This window comes from Vanellus vanellus (genome assembly GCF_965231255.1).
Source record: "Vanellus vanellus genome assembly, chromosome: 1".
Lineage (NCBI taxonomy): Eukaryota > Metazoa > Chordata > Aves > Charadriiformes > Charadriidae > Vanellus > Vanellus vanellus.
This window is the reverse complement of record NC_138905.1, coordinates 123,368,969-123,389,546: the sequence shown is the minus strand read 5'-3', so window position 1 is coordinate 123,389,546 and position 20,578 is coordinate 123,368,969. Positions and strand designations below refer to the sequence as shown.

General features: G+C 41.8%; 1 protein-coding gene across 2 annotated transcripts; it reads right to left on the bottom strand.

Moving 5' to 3' along the window:
• Positions 1 to 11,751: 11,751 nt before the first annotated feature.
• NDUFV3 (NADH:ubiquinone oxidoreductase subunit V3) lies at positions 11,752 to 20,507 on the bottom strand. Of its 2 annotated transcripts, XM_082480005.1 has the most exons (4): positions 20,386 to 20,507; positions 19,987 to 20,077; positions 14,940 to 15,905; positions 11,752 to 12,028 (listed from the first exon to the last, which is right to left on the bottom strand). In XM_082480005.1, exons 1-4 carry the CDS (start codon positions 20,431 to 20,433, stop codon positions 11,862 to 11,864), a joined length of 1,272 nt encoding a protein of 423 aa, XP_082336131.1. In that variant the 5' UTR covers positions 20,434 to 20,507; the 3' UTR covers positions 11,752 to 11,861. The 2 variants fall into 2 exon arrangements, with proteins under 2 accessions (XP_082336131.1, XP_082336132.1); XM_082480006.1 differs by lacking the exon at positions 14,940 to 15,905.
• Between the last annotated feature and the right edge of the window lie 71 nt (positions 20,508 to 20,578).

The following is a 20,578-nucleotide window of genomic DNA, read 5'->3' as shown; positions in this document are numbered from 1 at the left end:
CTCCAGATGTGACACATGTTCCTACCATCACATCTAGCTGAAGCCCTTCCTCTTTGGAGCAGTCACACATCTGGACCAAGCTCTGGAGCAGCTGATGGTTGATGTTGGGAGCAGCATTCCCACTAACTCTTTCAGGCAGTTCCTCAACATGGAGGACTGTTGTCATCTGAGTACAAGGCTAATATGTGCCCACGTGATGGACCAGATGGAACTAGCTGGCACCCAATTCTTAATTTTAGGACAATCCTTCCTTCCACATGTACATGTGGGTCAAACTACCATGAGTCCAACACTGGCCAGTAATAAGTGCTTAGGGAAAGAGTGTAAAGGAACATGAAAACAACTGGGTCATCATTCCTCTGGTGCATCTTAGGAGCTCCTGGGGTTGATAGTTTAGCACCTTTCTGAATCAGAAATTGCAATCAGAACATCATATTCAATGGCCACTGACGGACTTCTCCTCCATTAATTCCTCTATTCCCTTTTTTAAACGTGTTTACAGACTGCAATTCTATAATGTCCTTTTGCCAGCCAGTGAGTCTCTCCTGGAGTTAGACTACCTAAGTCAGCCTTTCCTTGTAAGAAAGAGGAGATACAGGAGACTTTCGGGACATTTTTTCTAAGATTTATTGATGAGAAAACATTCTAGGAAAGAAAGGATACGGCACCAGCTTGCAGAGCAATAAGGTACAGAGATCCCTGTACTGGCTCTGCATGAAATAGCTTTGGATCTGGAAGAAGTAGAAGTAATACCAACCTCATGCTGTGCCCAGGTTAGTTGGTGGGCTGAGAGGCAAGGCACATTAGCTGGAGACTGAGTGCTATGCTAGCAAGGCAATACTGCTTCTGGGATCCAAGCTTGTATCCGTGCCAAGGTCTGCTCCTTCCTATGAGAAAGACTAGCCCATTCAGACCTGGGTTGGAGATCTGCAGCACAGAGCTGCATTGTGCCACACTGGCACATCCCAAGAGGCACGCTCCCAAATCTTTGCAATGCCTGAGGATACAGACCCACCTCCCCCATGGACTGTCTAACATGGAAGCTGCAGGGCAGTGACTGCTCAGCTCTTTTCAGTTTGCAATATTTTGTTTATTTCCCAGAGGAGGTGCAGATTCCCGGGGAGAGACTTAAGCCTCCTCCCATAGAAAGGGTGCATGAAATCCCACAGATCTGCAGGCCACATACCTCATACCATTGCTATAGGGCCTTCTACGATAGGAGCCGCACCCATCCCTTACTGAGATTCTTTCTCATCACATCTATTATTTATTTACCAGTGCAGATGACAATGCTACAATGCTCTCTAGGATTATTTAAGCACATCTGATCCAGAACCAGACCAGAAATAAAATTTGCCCTGGGCCATGCCCCGATCGCTCTCATGCTCTGCATCGAAGCCAAGTCACATCCTGCATCCATCAGAAAGCCCCATACTTCACATCGTGCTCTTAGGCAGGAGCTGAAATGCAGCCCCTGAGACAGGGTGAATTGCTTGGTGTGCCCAACAGCATGCTGTTGTCACACACCTCTTCCTGCTGATGTGACCTTGGTCAAGTTCTCCAGCAGACCTTGGTCTGCTGACCAAGATTCGTCCAGACTAAACGAGTAACTGTGGTCTAGCGAGCAGCACACTTACCAGGGAGAGGGCAGACCTAGGTTCCAGCTCACAGCCCCAGCCAACAGCTAATGCAGTCATGCTGGCTGGCTTTTCTTCTCTTATCCGAGGAATTTTGAGCCCCGGAGAAGACAGTTATTAGCAACTTATTCCCTTTTACTCATGTAAGGCATAAGTCACATCAGTAAGTGTTGGAGTTTATGTTTTTTAAATCTAGTAAGTGAAGTTCATGTAGATTGCATCTCCTTCCTAATAATCTGTATATTTCGGTAGCTTTACTTTCATAAATACGGCATTGAACAGGGTCAGAGAGAACACACTGGAATTGGCAGAGGCCTTTCAAAAAGTACCAGAAACAATACTGCTTATGGCTTTGTAACTGTTCACAGAAAGCAAGAGTCAGCATTGCAGTCCATTTCATAACTAACCCATACACTCCATAAGTAGTTTCAAGCATCAGAAAAGGCAGTGACGAAATCCACTTTTCATTGAGTTGACTCTTGTTATGCTCCCTCACCATTTCAGAGATTTACAGTTCAGCTGTCTCGAGGGTTTGCTTCCCTCAGTCCTACTTTCTGAGTATTATCGCTGAACCCTGTCAAAATTGTGCTTTTGTTTTGCACTGCCTTCTCCAATTCCCTTCTAAAAATGATCACTCTTTTGCTTTTCCTGTCGCACAGGAATTAAAAAGCTGTATCAAACCCAGCATGTTTATCTCAGTATGACATCCCATGTATAAAATGTGTGCCTATTTCAGATATCAATCTTCATTATTTTCTTTACTTCAATCACACCTAGGAAAACAATCACAAAACATGGAGGGCATTTTTTTTTTTCTTCCTCAGTACTATTTAAGAGTACTGTATGCATCCATAGGATGATGGCAGTCCTTTGACTGCTGAGTAAGCCTATTCCCTGACTCCACAGACTCCAAAGGCAGAAAGTAGCCAAGCTCCCATGCTGCACAGTTTGTACAACAGACTGCGTTTGCACAGTGACATTCAGTTCTATCTACTGGTAAGGACTGTAGCTTGCTTTTTCAAACTCGGGAGCAAAGTTTTACATTATTAAAGGCTTGGTGTTTTGTGTTTTTGTTTTTGGTTTTTTTTTCTGAAATTAGTATAACATAAGCTGCACGTAGCCAGAATCTGTGGTAACTATAAATTCCAGCTGCTCCCCTAGTAGACCACGTAGTGGTAGGATGCTACCGATATAATTAAACATCAAACAAATGAAAGCTTTCAGAGCCCCCATTTTCCTTTCGTACCTGGACCCAGCCTTGCCCCTTTCTCATACTCCAGTTCACTTTTGTATCACCGCCTCCGCTGCTGACAATACTTTTTTCAATGGGAATATCACAGCCGTAGCCACTGCCAGAATCTCTTGGCAAACGAGCTCCTTTCTGAGTCAGAGCCTAATGCCATTACAAGGTCCGCAACAGCTGCAGCAGTCATACATCTGCAAGTCATTTGAACATTTTATGATGAATAAAAACTATCCATTACATAGACCTATACATTATATATTAACCCTAATACTTATTCAGTTACACTAACAATAACCTTTTCCCTCTGCATGCTGTAAACTTCTTTGGCTACAGCATGTGTTAACAGAGATACTTAGAGCTCCGGTCCATGGTGGAGCAGTCCCTGCGTACATATTACCTAACTTATTCTACCTATTTAAGCACAAAATGGGATGATGGAAAGAAAGAAAGAAAGTGAATGTAAAGCTATAAAAATTCATACTGTGCATAAGGAAACCATTTTTATATAATTGCATGAGACTTCATACACTCATACAAATAGAGAGGATACAAAACAATGTGAAATGCAAAGGAAGAATGAAAACATGGACTCAAAATATATAGTTAAGAGACCTGATTATGATATGCACAGATCTCAAACCCATCCAGATGTCCCCAGCCAGCAACCTGATCCTCAACACTATAGCCAAGATTTGAAATCTAAAAAGTCAGAATACTGAAGACAGAGTAGCAGGGCTTATGGAAAAAGAAACGGGAGTTGTGAGCAGTTAAAAACCTTTAAAAGAATAATGATAATAAAGAAACATAAATGTGGTTTTGTGAAGGAAATATATACGCAGCCGCAAATTATGAAGTCAGCCCTTCAGGACATTACATTCCTCATGCAAGTTGCTGAGCCTGCTCAACATAAATAGGTGTAAAATGCACTCACCAGCTTAGTGACTTCAGGATAGAGTCCCATATGTGATTCCCTACCAGTGAGTCTTCTACATATGTATACTTTTACAACAGTAACTGCGAACTGGGCAAGACATACCTCCCTATGAGTTTCACCATAAGAGTTTTAAAGAGACAAGGCGAAAGTCTGGCATGACAGAAATCTATCATAATTTTTCCATGAGATTCATCCAGAGCCAGAATTTTACTAGCAACCCATATGCATGTAAATACTACTTCATGTTCATTCATTATCTATCATTTGCAAACTCTTTTTGAATTCTCAGAAATACACCTCTATTGCTTCCCATTCACTTCTACTTTGTATTTCACGTATCAGTTCAGTGCCCTTCATAATATCGGCATAGCTTTGGAAGCAGAATGTCAATTAACTTGTACTTCCACACTGAGTTAAATGTGTGGAGCTACAAAATAGTGCAGGTTTTAAATAAGAAGCAGCTATTAGAATAGTCTTACAGTTAGAGAAGTGACTTTTAGGAAATGTTTTCTTCGCTTGATCTGCTTCCTCTGTGCAGTCAGAGGCCAAACTGTTTATTTTACTGGCAATCCACCTTTATTGCTTTTGCTGGCTTTAATATTTCCATTCAAACAATCCACATATTAAAAATGAAAAAGAAAATCCTAACAAGGTTACAAACAGTTCATTTAAAGGGGATTCAAAAGATGTCCAGCAGAGATCCTTTTTGTGAGGGTCAAAAAAGCATTACATTTCAGGGCTGAAAAACCACCTTGCCTCTGACGAACGGGACGCTTTACTCGACACGGCTGAATCCCCGTGGTCAATTTGTGCAGCACCTACCTCCTGCTTAAAAAAAAAAGGGGAAAATCCTGGCCCTTGTGATTGCAAAGATAACTTACCAAGCGTGGCGTGACGCAATGATGTCTTTCTAAGTCAGCAGCCAGCCAGCTGTCTCTTTGCTGCTGCTCCTACTTTTCCCATGCTCCGGCAGAGCGGAGCTGAGCAGCCAGGCCAGTTGCACAGCCGCTACCGAGTCAAAGGGCAAGAGCAAAGCTTAGAATAAACACGTTGTTTTCACTCGGTTGCTTGAAGTGCTGCCAAATCTCTTAACATTAGCGCACATAAATCGGTGAGTATCATGAAGCCCGAGGCCCAAGCAGCTGGAATCTTGTAGTTGTTACCTGAAATCTTAATGTCCAAAAAAATAGCTTCCCCGTTCCTCAAGGCTATGTGGAAAATCTCAAAAAACACAATCATAAAAGTACTAACATCAAGGAAAAGAACTCCCAATTATTTTTTTCTTTAGTTCTCTTTTTTTATAGTCATCTCAAATTTGCGGGGCTGGGTGGGGGGAATCGGGGCGTCTTTCTCAAGATATTCAAACATGCTGTTTTCCAAACACTGTGCCGAAGAAAGCACTCATTGATTCTAGAGGTTAATCCTAAAGTTATTCAGAGGGGAGGAAGACTATGAAGATAAGCAGCTCAGGGCAGGAGCTAAGCAGCTGGAGGCAAGGTAGACGGGTCGATTTTTCTCTGCCCAACAGCAACCTTCAGGAGGCAGGAGTAGGGTAGAGTAGTGATGTTCCTTCCCTGGACAACAGCCTTGAAACGGTTCTTCAGCAAGGACTTGAGAGAAAAAGCTCCTTCTTCTTATCCAGCCGCCAAAAGAAAATGACTTGAAAAACACTGAATCCTTATGGCTAATGGGAGGGTGATATAAAAGATGGAGGCCATTGACTGGTGTCCAGAGACAACAACCTGGTATGAATTCCAGCACCATTTCACTTCCCAGCAGCTGGATTTCTCACCAGGGTGGATTGCTGGTTTTGGACACCTCCCCATTTTTTCCCGTCTGTTAACAGTCTTACACTAGCAAGTATTTGGAACAGTTGTAAAGCTTTTTTTGTATCTAAACAGCCTTGCCATTGCCTGAATGCAATTTCAAAATTGCTGGCATTTCTGCACAGACTATCTGAAGTGTATTTTTGTCATGCTGTTAATAAGCGTTGCGTCTCCTGGGAGAACCTCAGCTAGCTCAGTTTCTAAACGATGTACGTGCTTGACAAAAAAGATGTAAGAAAAAAATCTTTCTCCTTTTTTACTAGTTTTTATTCTGCATTGCTTGGTAAATAGACTTTGTGTACAAAGAGAAAGTTGGGACCACTAACTCCTCATCTATAAAGTGAGGATGAGAACCCAAGAAATTGTGTGACTTGCCAACAGTTACGCAGGCAGCCAAGGGTCTCACAAATGAATCCAGAGCCAGTCCAATACCTGAGTCATAAGGACCATCCTTGCTCTCAGTTCCTACATTATCCTTCTGTTTTCCATATTCTAAATTTCTTTCCAGCTCCCCTCAACATTTCTCCCAGTCCTCAAACAATAGAATATAGCTCACTTTTAGAGATACCCCAGGAGAGTTTGGGAAACATCAATACAGTTTGGAATGGCCTAGTCTGGCATAATTTTCAACTGTATTAAGTGTAGGAGATGCTTTTTTGGAAAAGGAGTCTGAAAATGAGAAATTAAAGCATGAAGGGGTGGTTCTTTCAAGTCCCTTTCCAAGCCTCCAGGGAAAAGTAACTATTGCCCCCTTCTTTGATACAAGACATGAGCATTTGCCTAGGACAAAGTGTGTTGTGGCTTGCATGTTCCCTCTCCAGTGCTAGACAGATGCTGTCACAGATTTCAGAAACCAAGTGCATCTATCTCCACTGTGCAAACAGCCAAACAGAATACCAAGAGCACCTCATAACCATGGGGACAGGTAAGACAGAAACTGAAAATTAATCAAAAACTCAACCAACAAAAATGAAAGCATAAATAATCTTAATTAGCTCATTTTTTTACATTACTGGATACTAACTGCTTTAGGAACTATCTATCCAGACTTGATAAAACACTCAGATTTGGATATGGGTACTCCCATGTGAACCACAAGTCAGACTGGAGAAACAAAAATGACATGACTGCTGCTAAGAATTATAGGCATTAATTTTAACTAAGATACATGGCATGGGCTCTGTGAGTATTAGCAGTTAACATGCATATAAGCTGTATTCTGTGATACTAAAAATTTACAGAACCATGTTCCTGTTAATCTATTTTGCAATTAAAAGTTTGTTGAGAGTACAGGGGAGACCAAAATAAATTGAGAGCTGACCCACTGACTCCATACACTGATCCAAAGTTTGTGGCATATTTTATTATCATAAACACACATGCTTAAACTTATGTCCCTAACTATGCATTAACACAGTCTTTTCTATCCCAAAGCTGCCACGTATCCTAAGACTTTCGGAGGTGGGTATGAATATCCAAATGTAATTGAATGTGTATAAGCAAAAAAAATAAGGGAGCTCAAAAATATGTGCAGATTGTATTTGGAGTGGTATCATCCCAAGATGAATACTAAGGATAATATGTAAGCATCAAAACCACAGAATCATAGAAAAGATAAGTATAAATAACTCCATGAAATAGAACCACATGAGAGGAAAAGGATAATCTGGAAACTTGAGGGGAGGGATATTTTGTTCAGAGTCCTAAGAGTTTAATTAAAATCATCCAAAGTTTAAAGGCGTTTCTCTCAAAGGATAAGATTAAAACAAATAAAGCCACAATACAAGAACACCATGGCTGTAAAGTCAATCTCTCAAACGTTCAAAGGACCTGGACTAAAGTGCCTATATTACCCTTATTGTGTTAGTTCCTTTTGTCTTAACTCTGTATGCAAACAGCAGCATACAATACAGAATGGCACAGGAGGGTTGTAAATCACAGGCACATAGCAAATACTTGGGCTAAGAACGATTCCAAGACTTTTTTTGTTTGTTTTTACAGCAGGACACAGTGGGGCCAGAACCTGCCCTGCACTACAGTTGCTGCATAGCATCTTGAGAAACAGGAGTCTCCCAGGTCCCTTCCCATTCACTGCAAAAGATTCCACGCTAAAAATCAGGAAGATTGACATAAACCCCCTTCTAGCATGTTTTACCTTGAAGCGTAAGCTACAGGCAGGAAGATAGTCAGGGACCACTTAGGCAACATGGGTTGCTACAGAACAGACTGGGATGCGCTGAGGGTACACTGTGACCACACAAAGATGCAAATAGCCCTGGAGTATGTCACACAAGATGAGCCTGAAGGAACGGAGGTTACCTGGTCTCGAGAATAAGGGGGACCTTATTACTACCTTCAACCACCTCTTTAGAGGGTATAGAAAAGACCAAGGCATGTCAGAGACATGTAGTAAGGATCACTGTCAGAAAACCAAAAATTCTAATTAGATAATAGATAAAGGTTTTGCTTGCTGGGTTTATTGTTTGTTTTTTAAATCATGATGGTGTTCAAATGCTGGAGAAGGTGACCAGAGAGATTGTAGGATCTCCATCCTTGAAGGTATTCAAAACTCACTGGACAAGGTCCAGGCCAACCTGATCTAATTGCACTTGCCACCGAGCAAAGGACTGATCATCTCAAGACTTCCCTTCCAACCCCATTTTGCATTATTCTAATGTTACAACGGTACAGGATACTGCGAACATGCTTTCTACTCACTCACTGCACAATAGTCATTGATTGGACCCAGCAGGAATTAAAACTGTTTGGGACAGACAAGCGGCTGCTCTCACCAACTTCTCCTACTCTTCCTCCCAAATGCCCCAAAACCACAAAATCTCACCAAAGCACTTTATGAGCTGTGGGATTATGATAAGCATGAAGCTGAGAACTCCTGCTCTTCTACGGATCCTCAGCAGACTTGGACAGTCTGGTGACTATTCTCAGCTCACGTTTTCATTACTGTGAGTAGCTGAATGAAGAACTGCATGTCATCCTGAGATAGCCTTAAAACTTCTCACCATTTTTTCCATCACATGTTAAGAGCAGGTTTAACATAATTGTACAAGTAGCTTAGATGATGGCATCTCTTGTGGTGGAAGAAAGATTAAGGGCAGGTTTTTATGGCTTATGAATTTACAGGAAGCCAGACAGAGTGAGATACACTGAATGTGTTTTGATTATTGAAACATAGGAACATACTGTGGAAGATCTGTAAGTGCACCCATTTAAAAGTCTCATTTCCCAAATTTAAAATAAATCTTGAAGACAGCCTTATAGATTGCAGTGCTTACCATGACTGGATGCCAAAAGAGGCACCAGGCGGACCAAAAAACATCTTGACCTTATAATAACTATAGCGATCACCACAAACTCTGCTTCTGGACCTTGGATTAGTGGGTTTTCAACTGCTGTCCAGAACCATCTGGGCTCCTAAGTGACTTTTGAAGATCTAAGTGGAAGGAAATTATGGAAAGCAATTTTATTAGCAGTTTTCTACACTAAAAAAAATATTATATAATTCAAAGGACTTAAAGTTTGAAAACCACTCCCTTTGACAAGGCAAGTAGTTGTTTCATCTTTTTAATGAGAAGTTAGTGAATTCCACTTTCCAGATTTTCACGTACTCCCACAGTAATGCTATTTACACTGAAAACCGCACTTCTGAAATTTATGCTGGTTTTGAAGAGCTGGTTTTCACAAAAACTAAGCTGAGATTTAATTTCTTTCCCATTTGAAGTTTTCCAGGAATTATGTTAATGTCCTGGGTTGTACATTCTTTAAAACAAGGTCCCTGACTGTATCTGACAAGTGCCTAGCACAGCAAGACAAAGTTACCAACGTTACAGAATTTGAGCATGTTGTATCACATCCTGCTTGAAATTTAAATGCTAGCATATGACTCAAACACAATAACATCTGATAATAGCCAAGTACAAAAAAATGAAGCCTTTTTCACTGAAGTCCAGGAAAACACAACAGTGGGAAAAAGTCTTGGTGCCCTTCCTCACATTATGTGCCCTTCCCGGAGCAGACTGGTTCAGTGAACAGCACAAACATAAGACACACACCGTATGTATCAGAAGACTTAGGAAGTTGACTTCCAGCTTGATTTTAAAGGTGCAGAAAAGATCACCGGAAGACACTGAGATGGGATTACACAGATAGGAAGGGGATTCACCATTAATTTTTGCTGTAATCATGAAACACAGGGAACAAAATGCCTAGCCCTAGAATCTCCTTAGCTAGAAAGGCAGCTAAGGAAAGCATAGGAATTGACTGAAGGCAAGACACGCTTCTGTTTCAACCCACTCCTCCTTAGCTGATTAAGTCAGCGTTCATAACACCAACCTTTCTTAGAAATAAAAAGGGCACTAGGTGAACAAGTCTGACTCCAAACAGCTAACAGTCACAGCTACTGTTGGTAGATTTAGTAAATACATAAGCATATTAATAGACTATGTTTAATTTTTACTGTTTAGATTCTCTCTGACAATTTGCAGTCTCCTTCTGCAATCACAAAACAAATAGTTAGGAACACAGTTCAGCACCAACACAAATCTAAGCTACAGGGTTCAGGTTACTACATGGGGTCTCAGTTAATAACAAAACAGCTTTACTGGGGCCCTCCGGTGGGCCCTTAATAAAGGAAGACCTTTTCCTTATTCTTTCATGTTTTTAATGTTAACAGCAAATTTCTTTCCCTTTTACAAGTACAGTGTATGTGGTACCACTGGTGTCTCAAAGTGACTTTCTGCTCTTTATTCCTAAGCACGTGGATTTATATATTTGCTGATTTTTAAATTTCATAGTTAGAGTCAGTAATATGCTTTTTAGTTTTTACAGGACAATAAAATTGCTTGCCAGAAGTTTCTGACTTAAAATTCTCCACAGCAGATTGATGTAGACCTCTTGATCCTTCTTACCGCGTTTTTGCCAAGGCAGAGTATAAAATAGCTGTTCTACTAATTGCACCCAGGGATTTGCGTCCAATATCCAGATAGACTACTAAAGCTGACTCCGTTTTCCCTTTGATCTTGCGTATCCTGTTGCTTGAAAGAATACAGACAGGTGATGGAAAATGCTGGAGCTATTGCAAGTACAACTGCTCAAAGACCAATTAACACCAAAAAACCCAAAATGAACAAGAAGCCAAAATGGAACTAAACCCACAACAGCTGGTGGTCATCAAGGCAGTTTTCCCAGAGGGCAGAAGACTGTTACTAATAGGATGGAAATACAAAATTTACTGAGACCAACTGTAATTGCTGATACTGTATATTGAGAAGTGCCTCATTTCTCACATTTTCTGCAGAGCAAGAGTGAAGCTAGACAGCAATCTTAACTTTTATTGTGGGGGAAAAAAAAGTGGGAACTGAAACATAGTCCCACTGAACAATTAGTACCAGGAGCTGATTTTGCCGTAATGCTATTTTCATCACATTTAAAAATAATAGCCAAGTGATTCTACCCATAGAAATATGTTCTCAGAGTTTAATCAATGTAGTATAATTCATTAGGAACTGCCCACTGAGATTCTCTTACATTTTAAATTATTTCAGTTACTGCAGAACCTGGATGCTAGAACCCCCAACAGAAGAGTCAATGAAGTTGTACGTTCTCCCTTTACAACACCAGAGGTTTTGAGATGTTTCAATCACATTACATTAACTTACATTCCTATACTAACACAAAACATACACTCTTGCCACAGGAGACAAATACTTCTTATGCTGTTTCCAGCCAATGATTTTAGCTTCAAATCCAGAGTAAACATAACCTTTAGAGCTGAGAACACGTTTGTGTGCAATGAGAACAGCCTGCTGCATTACAGTGATAACAACACCTACTAAAATCATGGCACATACTGAACAGACATACGCACAAGGGTCGTTATGTTCTTTGACATGGTACCGAAAGAATGGTCAGTATCAAAAGTTTGGAGAGCCTGAAAAGTCAAGATTTTTTTCCCCATTATCCCCAAATAATATATACTGAGAGGTAGAAAAGCTATTTTTAATTAGTGATGATTCATTTGCAGCTCATTCACAAAGGTCAAGAAGTGAGGGACTCCCAAGACCCAAGAAGAACTGTTCAAAAGCAAAAGCATAACTTATCACGCATTTATTTATTATCTGATTTATAATACAGATGAAGCAACAGTGCTAAATAGAACAATGTATCATTCTGCCTGCACACTTGTTTTAAGTGTGGTTCCTTCAGTGCCTTGGTGATGGTCTTCCAGAAGATGGCTGAGGCTGCCTGAATTTTGAGAGAACCGCAACAGAATCAACAAAGGTATAAATGTTATATTCATGATGCTGAAGGTTCTTGTAGGTAGAATTATCAAATTCTTCTGGAGCAGGCTCAGCGACTTTTGTGGTCTCTGTGAAAACAAACAGTAACTGGTAACTATAAGGATGCCACACCAGAGAGCAATATTCTTAATTACCGAGCCAACCTTCATATACTGTCAAATCCCTCATCCAGTCCACATGGAAAAAAAAAAAAAAAAAAAGAAGTCAGCAACTATAACAAAAGCATCACATTAGTATGCAGCAGGGCAACAGGAATCAGTACAAGTCATCTAATACAGCACAGGTTTTCAAATCCAAACTACCACTTAATGCTGGGGGAGGATAGGGAAGAACATATAATTTATATTTGGAAGACATATGTCTGCATTTCCTGGCTTTTTCATAGTTGCTTTGGTTTTCACTCCAGACAGAACAGTAGGTGACATTCTTCACGAACCAGAAGAGGCAAAGCAGCAGTACAAATGATATATCATCATGTCAGACCATGAGATACAGCTATTAGAACTACTTTACAGATTGAATTTTTATCATGGGGATAAGTGATGGAATTGTTGAGATCTCCACAGAAATATTTCGAATATGGTTACACTGAACAGTAATATATCGAGAGCCTTTGATGTAAGTTTCCTTTCTTCTGAATGTAATCTTCTAAACTTTGTACCAGCTCTTCTTCCTAAACGAATAACCTAATAAAGTTATTCAGAACTCCTTACTTCATCTTAAAGCCAACATTAACTCTTAGACTTTCAGAATATTATGCAAATTTAGGCAGTACAATTTACATAAAACGTTCCCGTTACAGTCTGATTTTACAACCAAGGAAATTGGAAGAAATAAAATATTACTCCCAATATTAATTTATTGTCATATACCCAGAGTTCTAACAACAGGGAAGACATAAGCATAATCTAGTGAAAAGCTTCGTCATATAAATTTGTATGTAATGGTTTAGGTTAGATCATATTAAGCTTCTTTTTGTAATACAACCATCTACAATAAAAATACAAGAACTCAAGCAACTGAATACCAGAATTTCCCTTTAATTATGACATAATTATTGTGATGTAATGCTATCAGTTTAAGAGCACATATCCATAACATTTAGCAAGATTTGCTTATAAAACACAATGTAGTAAGCCACGGGCTTCAGCAGAACAACACACACAACCTATGAAAGGAAATATCCCTGTGCCCACTGCTCAGTTCCTACTGAGACAGCTCATAGGAGACAACACTATGGATATAAAAGCCGGATGATGCGGTCTTTGCTGCAAATAGCCCCAAGAACACACAAGCGTGGGCAAGTGTACCTTCAACCTGCAAGAGACAGTTGTTCCAAATTAAGAGACAGATGCTCAGGAAGACAAGCAGATGGAGTCTCATGTTTCCTGCCCAAACACACTGTACTTGGCTTCTCGAAGGAAAAATTTATGCCCGAGTTCACCCTCCCCATACTTCAGACTTCATCTATGCCTTCTCTCTTAAAGAACAAGCATTTCACAGAATATTCTTCCTAAATGAATCAGAGGTGTATTTCTGAGTTAACATGCTACTATTTCACTACTTACTTAGCAGTTAAAGTGAGCAGTTTTTGCTGACTCCTTAGCATGCCTGCTCTACAACGTGGATGACATCACCTTAACATCCAGGTTTGTAATGGGAAAAATTGCTTTTACCTCTTCAGTGTGCCTGCTGCAAAATGTGCAGATGAACGAAGGACAGAAGTACAGATTACAGAGGGTATTATCATTAACTGTGAATATTAAACATGGAAAAGCAGCAGCTGCTCTCAAAGAAGGCCTCAAAAGGAAGAGAGAACAAGATACGCCTGGAGATACCACAGCATCTCCTAGATTGGAAATGACACCAGTGACACTGTTGAACACGATGTAGCTAGGTTTGACTCTGCTACCCCCTGGCACCCAAAGGCATTACACCAGCAGTAAAAGGGTGCAAACTCTCCTGCACTAACCCCCACCTCTCCTACAGACACTGCAGCAGAGTCCTCCAGCGGGTGCACAGCACGTACCCAACAGAAACATTCCTGCTGTCACAGCATTACCACTTCCAGCTTTACAATTATGCTGCTTTTACTTCCAAGTAGGCAAATTCTTTAATTCAAAGCAGCAACCAGAAGGGGGAATCTTAAGAATGGCATGTTGCCTAAGTTGAAAGGCAAGAACACTAAGAAACCACAGATCAGGATAGAGGGGCATTTGCTATTGAAATACACAGGATAAGATCAGTAGGTAAGTTAACAGGACTGGTAGTAAATAAGAAGGCTATATTAGGTAGGGAAGCATAGCTAGGGAGATGATTATATGGTGCGCGATGCTCTTTCCTAAAACAGATCACCATCTCCTCCCCAGCTCACTATCAAAACTGGGTTATAAGGTCAACTGTGTGCTACTTCAAAACACAACTCGCTTACAACCTGCCAATCTCAGAATCGATACCTGTTTCTGGCATTACGCTGTGATTTCTTGAATTCTACTGAAATCTGAAACACTGCAAGATTTAAAAAAAAAAAAAAAAAAAAAAAAAGAGAGAGAAAGACAGCAGGATTTAAGCAAAAATCAGATGGCATCAAATTTGGCTCAGGAGAAAGGCAGCTACCAAAATCTTCCAAGAAAAGAGAAGAGGGAAAACAAGTTTTGTCATATAAAACCCATGATTTTGCTCACAGTGGAAACGATTTTGCTCAGAGTGGAAACAATCTTGTTTTCATTTTATAAGTGACTGGTTTATGAAACTATAAATACAGTGAAATGAAGATCACTTCTTTTGACAGCATAACTGGAAACAGCTTATAACAATTAGCTATGAACAAGAATTTATCTTCTGGAAAGTCACTGCTACATGGTTAGCTTCAGTATAAAGATCAGAGAATCATGAACAGAAAAGATTTGGAAACCCTTTAAAAAAAGTGAAACCCTAGTGCAGATGAATCAATACAGTTCAAAAAATTTAAAGTTGTACCCTCTATTGTGCTTCCTTCTCCAGCCTGGACTCCTGCTTCCTGAATGGTCTCCTCCTTTGCTGTAGTGCCCATCACCAGTGCTGTGCTTTCAGAAGTTTCTTCTAGTTTAGAAGCAGTTACTTCTTCTGCTTCTGACTCCTGTACTTCCTTCATCTTTTTTTCTTCTCCTCTGGATACAAGTTTTTGCTTTTTGTCTTCCTGAGTCACTGATGAAGCTTTCAGCTGAATAGCTGCTACTTGGGTTCCAATGGACTTTTCCTCCAAATAATCAGATTTATGAGTGATGTCAGTCAGGTGCTGGCTTTCAACCAGGTATGGTTCCAAAACCAGCTTCTGCCGATCTGCTTCTTTCAGAGGCGATTTTACTTTGGGGTCTCTTGCTTTGGATTTTATTTCATGGCTGACTGATGTTTTAGAAAATGTGACCTGCTTGACAGGAGACACATCAGTTGCTGTTTTGCATGGCTTCTTCTTAGCTACATATTCTTTGTGGGATTTCTGGGACAAGTTCTCTTTTGCTAGCATTGACGCCTTTACCGCTATGTTTTCAGAAGAGATGGAATCTCGTCTAGGAAACTCAACTTTGGTTTTGATGGCAACTTCTGAATCATCATCATCATTTTCTTCCTCAGAATCTGAGCTAGAATCTGAATCTGAGCTGGATGAAGATGAAGCTTCTTCCTCAACTAACTCTTTCCTCAAGCCTCTTTCTGTTGCAGGTGTAGTTGGGTTTTCTTCCTCAAGAGAAGGACCAACTACTCGCTGAGGAAATCCAACCACAGTTTTTCTTGACATGAATATCCTCATGTCTTCAGAAGGTTTTGAAGCTTCCTCGAGGTTAGTACTAGATATGCTCTCACCTTTGTTTGCAGATACTAGGAGAGAGCTAGAAGACAACATTTTAGGAAATTCAACTGGTGCCTTGATGGCTAGCAGCTTGGTGCTTCCCTGTGGTGCCACTACATCTAGGAAACGGCATAAAGAGGATTATCATCATTATATCCAACACCACTGTTAATTACTGAGCTTAGTCACACAATTTTAACTTTCTGAGATAATCTGGTACAAAAAGCAAATGGAAAGTTGTTATACTAAATACAGGCATTATGAAGCAGAAAGTTTTAAGACATTTTAAGTTACAGAAACTACAGTTCTAGTTAGCAATTAACAGCTTTTGCTGCTGCGATGCTGAAACTTGTGAGAGAATGCCTTTTGCTCCTTGCTTTGCTAGCCTCCTCGCAAGAGCTCTTTTTCTCTGTGTTTCAATTCTGCATCACTGAAAAAAGGTTTACAGACACCTTCCTATCTCAGATGAACACTAAGCTGGCTTGTTAGCCGAGCTCTTCAAGTATGCTGCTACAGAGATAATATTTGTCTATGAACAAGCCAGCGAAGCAGAAGACACGGTGAACAGACATAGCAATAGCCAGCCTCTTGCAAAAGTTATCTTTAAAGAAGTAGGGCGGGATGACTCCCACGACACAAAGCAGCAGAATAAGAGACATCTGAGGCCAAACATGAAAGTATTACTTGTTCAAGTGTCCATGTGACCTACCATCTGAATGGGGTCTAACACAGTTTAATATAATTTCCCCAAGACCTTATCTCCTCCAGTCTTCACCACCTCCACTTTCTATTTTTAGTTTGAGACCTCTGTTTAAAAACATGCTAGAAGATCTCCTAATGCTTCATGTTCGCCTGCCTTTATTTCTTCTTCCTCATGGATACTTTCATTAAGCTAAATTCTCCAGACATGGAGCCAACAGCTGAAGAGAAATCAGCAACTTTCAGGCCCTTTCAAAGAGTACCAAATAGCCCTTGGATGCTTGTGCCAATGATATCCTCAAGAGGCTGATCAACAGCTAATACTGTTGTGGTTACAGAAAACAGGAGGACAAAGAAGGCTGGGATCACATTAAGAAGATACACCGCCACTGAAATTTGCTATAGCAAACCCAACTCCATTATGAGTTGCAATACTTCCAACCAGCAGTATAATTCAACAGATTTCCAGTCTATTGTGCAGATTTATCTGCACCGTTTGGAAACCCAGTCAACTTTACAGGACCATAAACTAGATACAGTTTTCCCCCTTACTAGTATTTTACAGTAAGGGGTTACTATAACTAGCTCTGAATTGAAGCAAGTTTTTAGCAATGTCCAAATGAAAACATCACAGAAGAGACAGACACATGAAATTAAAAGCAAAGTATTTAAGAAAGAAATACAGAGCTCTTAACGTAAGTACAAATGAAAAAAAATATCAGTTTACTATACAGGTAATACTTTTGAGTAATTTCAGACACATTCTTCTCTCTGCTAGACGGAAGGTGCAGGGCAGGGAGGGAGGGCAGGGCAAAGTAGGAGGATGGGCAGCCACCTTTGAAAGAAGCCTGACTCCCTGTGCGGACTGACACAGCCAAGCAGCAGCCTATGGAAACTAATATGTGAGGGAGCACCACTCAAGGTTTAAGCGTTCTTCAAAGAAGCATACAGGAAGGTCAAACTAACACAAGAACACTCAAAGGGATGACAGACAAGTGAAACCTGAGCAAAGGTTGAAGAAATATTAACCTTAAAGACATTTTAAGAAACCAAGAAGGCAGCTAACATTCAACTTGACCATTAATAGTAGGCGTTATTGGAAATATACTTTAAGTAGTAACATTTGGATATGTGAAAGAGATACATGCTTCAGCTTTTAGTCATAAAGTCTAATACAGTTGGTACCGGCACTTTAATTGGGGTACTTCAAACTTTGTACGACCTGATCTGCATTTGCATTGCTTTGACAAAAGAACAATGCATCCAAATCAGTAACAAGAATATTATTCCCAGATGCATTCTTACTGATGCTTGTAACATCAGTATCATTATTGGAATGTGTTTAAAACATGTTTGCACTCAGAAAGCTGGCAAGCAGAAATTGCAGATCTATTCCCCATCGCTGACTTGTAAGTAAACATGACCATTTTATCAAAGCAAAGAAAATTTGCACAACCTGTTCCAGCTAGAATCTGAAAAAGACAGTAGCATCCCATACACCATATGAATCTAGAAACTGATGCTAACGTACATCTCAAATATGCTTAAAATAATGCAGAAAGTAGAATAAAAAATGATTAGTTGTTTAATCAAGCTTACATCAATCTATGCAACAAAGGCTTTCTTAATGGAACAACCAAGCTTTTATTTGCCTTGGCATTTAAGAAGCTAACATTAGAAGCCAGAAGTCTGCATTCAACTTCTCTTTCAGTGATCTTTTCAACAGCTGTCAACGAGTCTGATCACTCCTACATGCGGTCCCACAGAGCTTTGCTATTTAAGCACCTGGATCTATAATTTGGGATAGGAACCCTTCTCACTCAATCAGTGAGCCTCTATTTACAGCATTTTTGCACAACATATCCCTCTTTGAAATTCGTATTCATGTTTTGACTTTGGTCAGGGACAGAAGGGGGTCAAATACTTCTGAATGTCACATGCACTGCAGCATCCAAACCCAAGTGTAGGTACAGCCTTGCTGGCAAACCTATGGGGTGAGAAGCATTATAATTAAATTTAACACAACCGGGCCATGGTAGTTTTCTGCAGCTTCTCAGCACTGTTGCCTGGAGCAGATACTTGGATCTTGCAAATCTCTCTCTCTTACTGTAAAATGGAATGCTTTTTGACCCTCATAATCCAAACATTTCAAAAGACAAGGGGGAACATCTTAAGTTCAAAACCAGACTTTGCACCTCATTAAAAAAAGTAACTTGCTATGCTTGTTTCCATAAAATTTCAGGCAACTTGCAAAGAGTCTTTATATTAAGACAAAAGCAATGATAGCTCTCCTTAAGTCTGGCCAAGCACCACAGCAGCTAACACATTAAGGTGAAGGTAAACAGGACAGAGGTGTCAAGCTTGTAGCTATTTATTTACATAAATATATCCCACGCAGACCCATTCCTACCAGACCTTTAGTTTTAGTTTTCTTATTATGCAGTACATTTGAACAGAAATCCCTATTTACATGGTGATGACCTTTCACTTTCTTGGCATATGCAGCAGCTGTTCAGAAATGCTGCCACGCACATTTCTAAGCTATTCTTGCCAAGTGCACCTGGGTCGAGGCAATCCCAAGCACAACTACAGGCTGGGCGGAGAATGGATTGAGAGCAGCTCTGAGGAGGACTTCGGGGTCTTGGTGGAGGGGAAGCTAAACGTGAGCTGGCAATGTGTGCTTGCAGCCCAAAAAGCCAACCACACCCTGCGCTGCATCAAAAGAAGTGTGGCCAGCAGGTCAAGGGAGGTGATTCTCCACCTCTACTTTGCTCTGGTGAGACCCCACCTGGAGTCCTGCATCCAGCTGTGGGGCCCCCAACAAAATAAGGACATGGACCTGTTGGAGTGGGTCAGAGGGCTAGAGCACCTCTCCTGTGGAGACAGGCTGAGAGTTGGGGTTGTTCAGCCTGGAGAAGAGAAGGTCCAGGAAGACCTTATAGCAGCTTTCCAGTACCTAAAGGGGGTCTACAGGAAAGATGGGGAGGGACTCTTTATCAGGGAATGCAGTGATAAGACAAGGGCTAAGGGTTTTAAACTGAAAGTGGGTAGATTTAGATTGGATATTAGCACGAAGTTCTTTACTGTGAGGGCAGTGAGGCACTGGAACAGGTTGCCCAGAGAAGTTGTGGATGCCCCATCCCTGGAGGTGTTCAAGGCCAGGCTGGATGGGGCTTTGAGCAACCTGGTCTAGTGGGAGGTGTCCCTGCCCATGGCAGGGGGGTTGGAACTAGATGATCTTTAAGCTCCCTTCCAACTCTAAGCATTCTATGATTTAACGACAACCAAAGGGACCTGAACTTCAGACGGGCACTCCCTGGTCTGACGGGCAGATAAACTTTTATAGCAGCACCACAGGGTGCAAAAACCTCCCGAGGCTGCAGGGCAGGGCGGTTATCTCCTTTGCTGTCTGAGAACCAGCAGAGGAGGCTCTCCTGCCCGAACACCCGTTTGCATCTATTTATAACCCACCACTCCCTCAGGACAAAACAAGCATCTTACTCGCTGGCGGCGTCCCGGAGCCCACCGGCCTGGTGCACAGCGCCGCCGAGGGGGCCGCCCCTCGCAGCCCGCGGGCCTCCAGCCTCAACACCTGCAAGGCACCATGTAAAACACATGAACGAAGCGGGACAGAACGCAACTCCCGGGTTTATGAACGCGGCGCGCCCCCCTCGCAATCCCCGAAACACCGCCAGCGGGGCCGCGTATGCGCACCTCCCCTCCCCCGGGCCCGCTACGCCGGTGTCGGCCCCTGGGGCGAGGCGGCCGGCACCGGCGCAACGGGCCCGGGGGAGGGGAAGTAGCCGACTCGGTACGTGCCACCGAGAGGAGCCGAACTCCTCCTTGCCCCTCTGCTCTCCCCCCGCCCCGTCCCGTCCAGGCGCCCACCCTGCCCCTTACCTCACGGGTCGCCGCCCGGCCGCAGCCCAACAGCGAGGGAGCCGCCATCTTGGCCTGGGCCCGCACGGTGCTGCGCGGACACCGGGGGCGGCCCCAAACCCTCCCGGTGGGCGGGGCCTCAGTGACCAGGCCCCGCCTCCCGCCCGCGGGGTACAGCCCTGACGTCGTTGCTTCGTGCGGTGACGCCTATAGT

Excerpts from the sequence above, each read along its gene's own strand:
- NDUFV3 (XM_082480005.1), bottom strand. The coding sequence starts at position 20,433 with ATGGCGGCTCCCTCGCTGTTGGGCTGCGGCCGGGCGGCGACCCGTGAG. Across the intron at positions 15,906-19,986 it reads CTCCGGGACGCCGCCAGCGA|ATGTAGTGGCACCACAGGGA; the intron begins GTAAGATGCTTG and ends GCCGTTTCCTAG. Across the intron at positions 12,029-14,939 it reads AGAAGGAAGCACAATAGAGG|AGACCACAAAAGTCGCTGAG; the intron begins GTACAACTTTAA and ends TTGTTTTCACAG.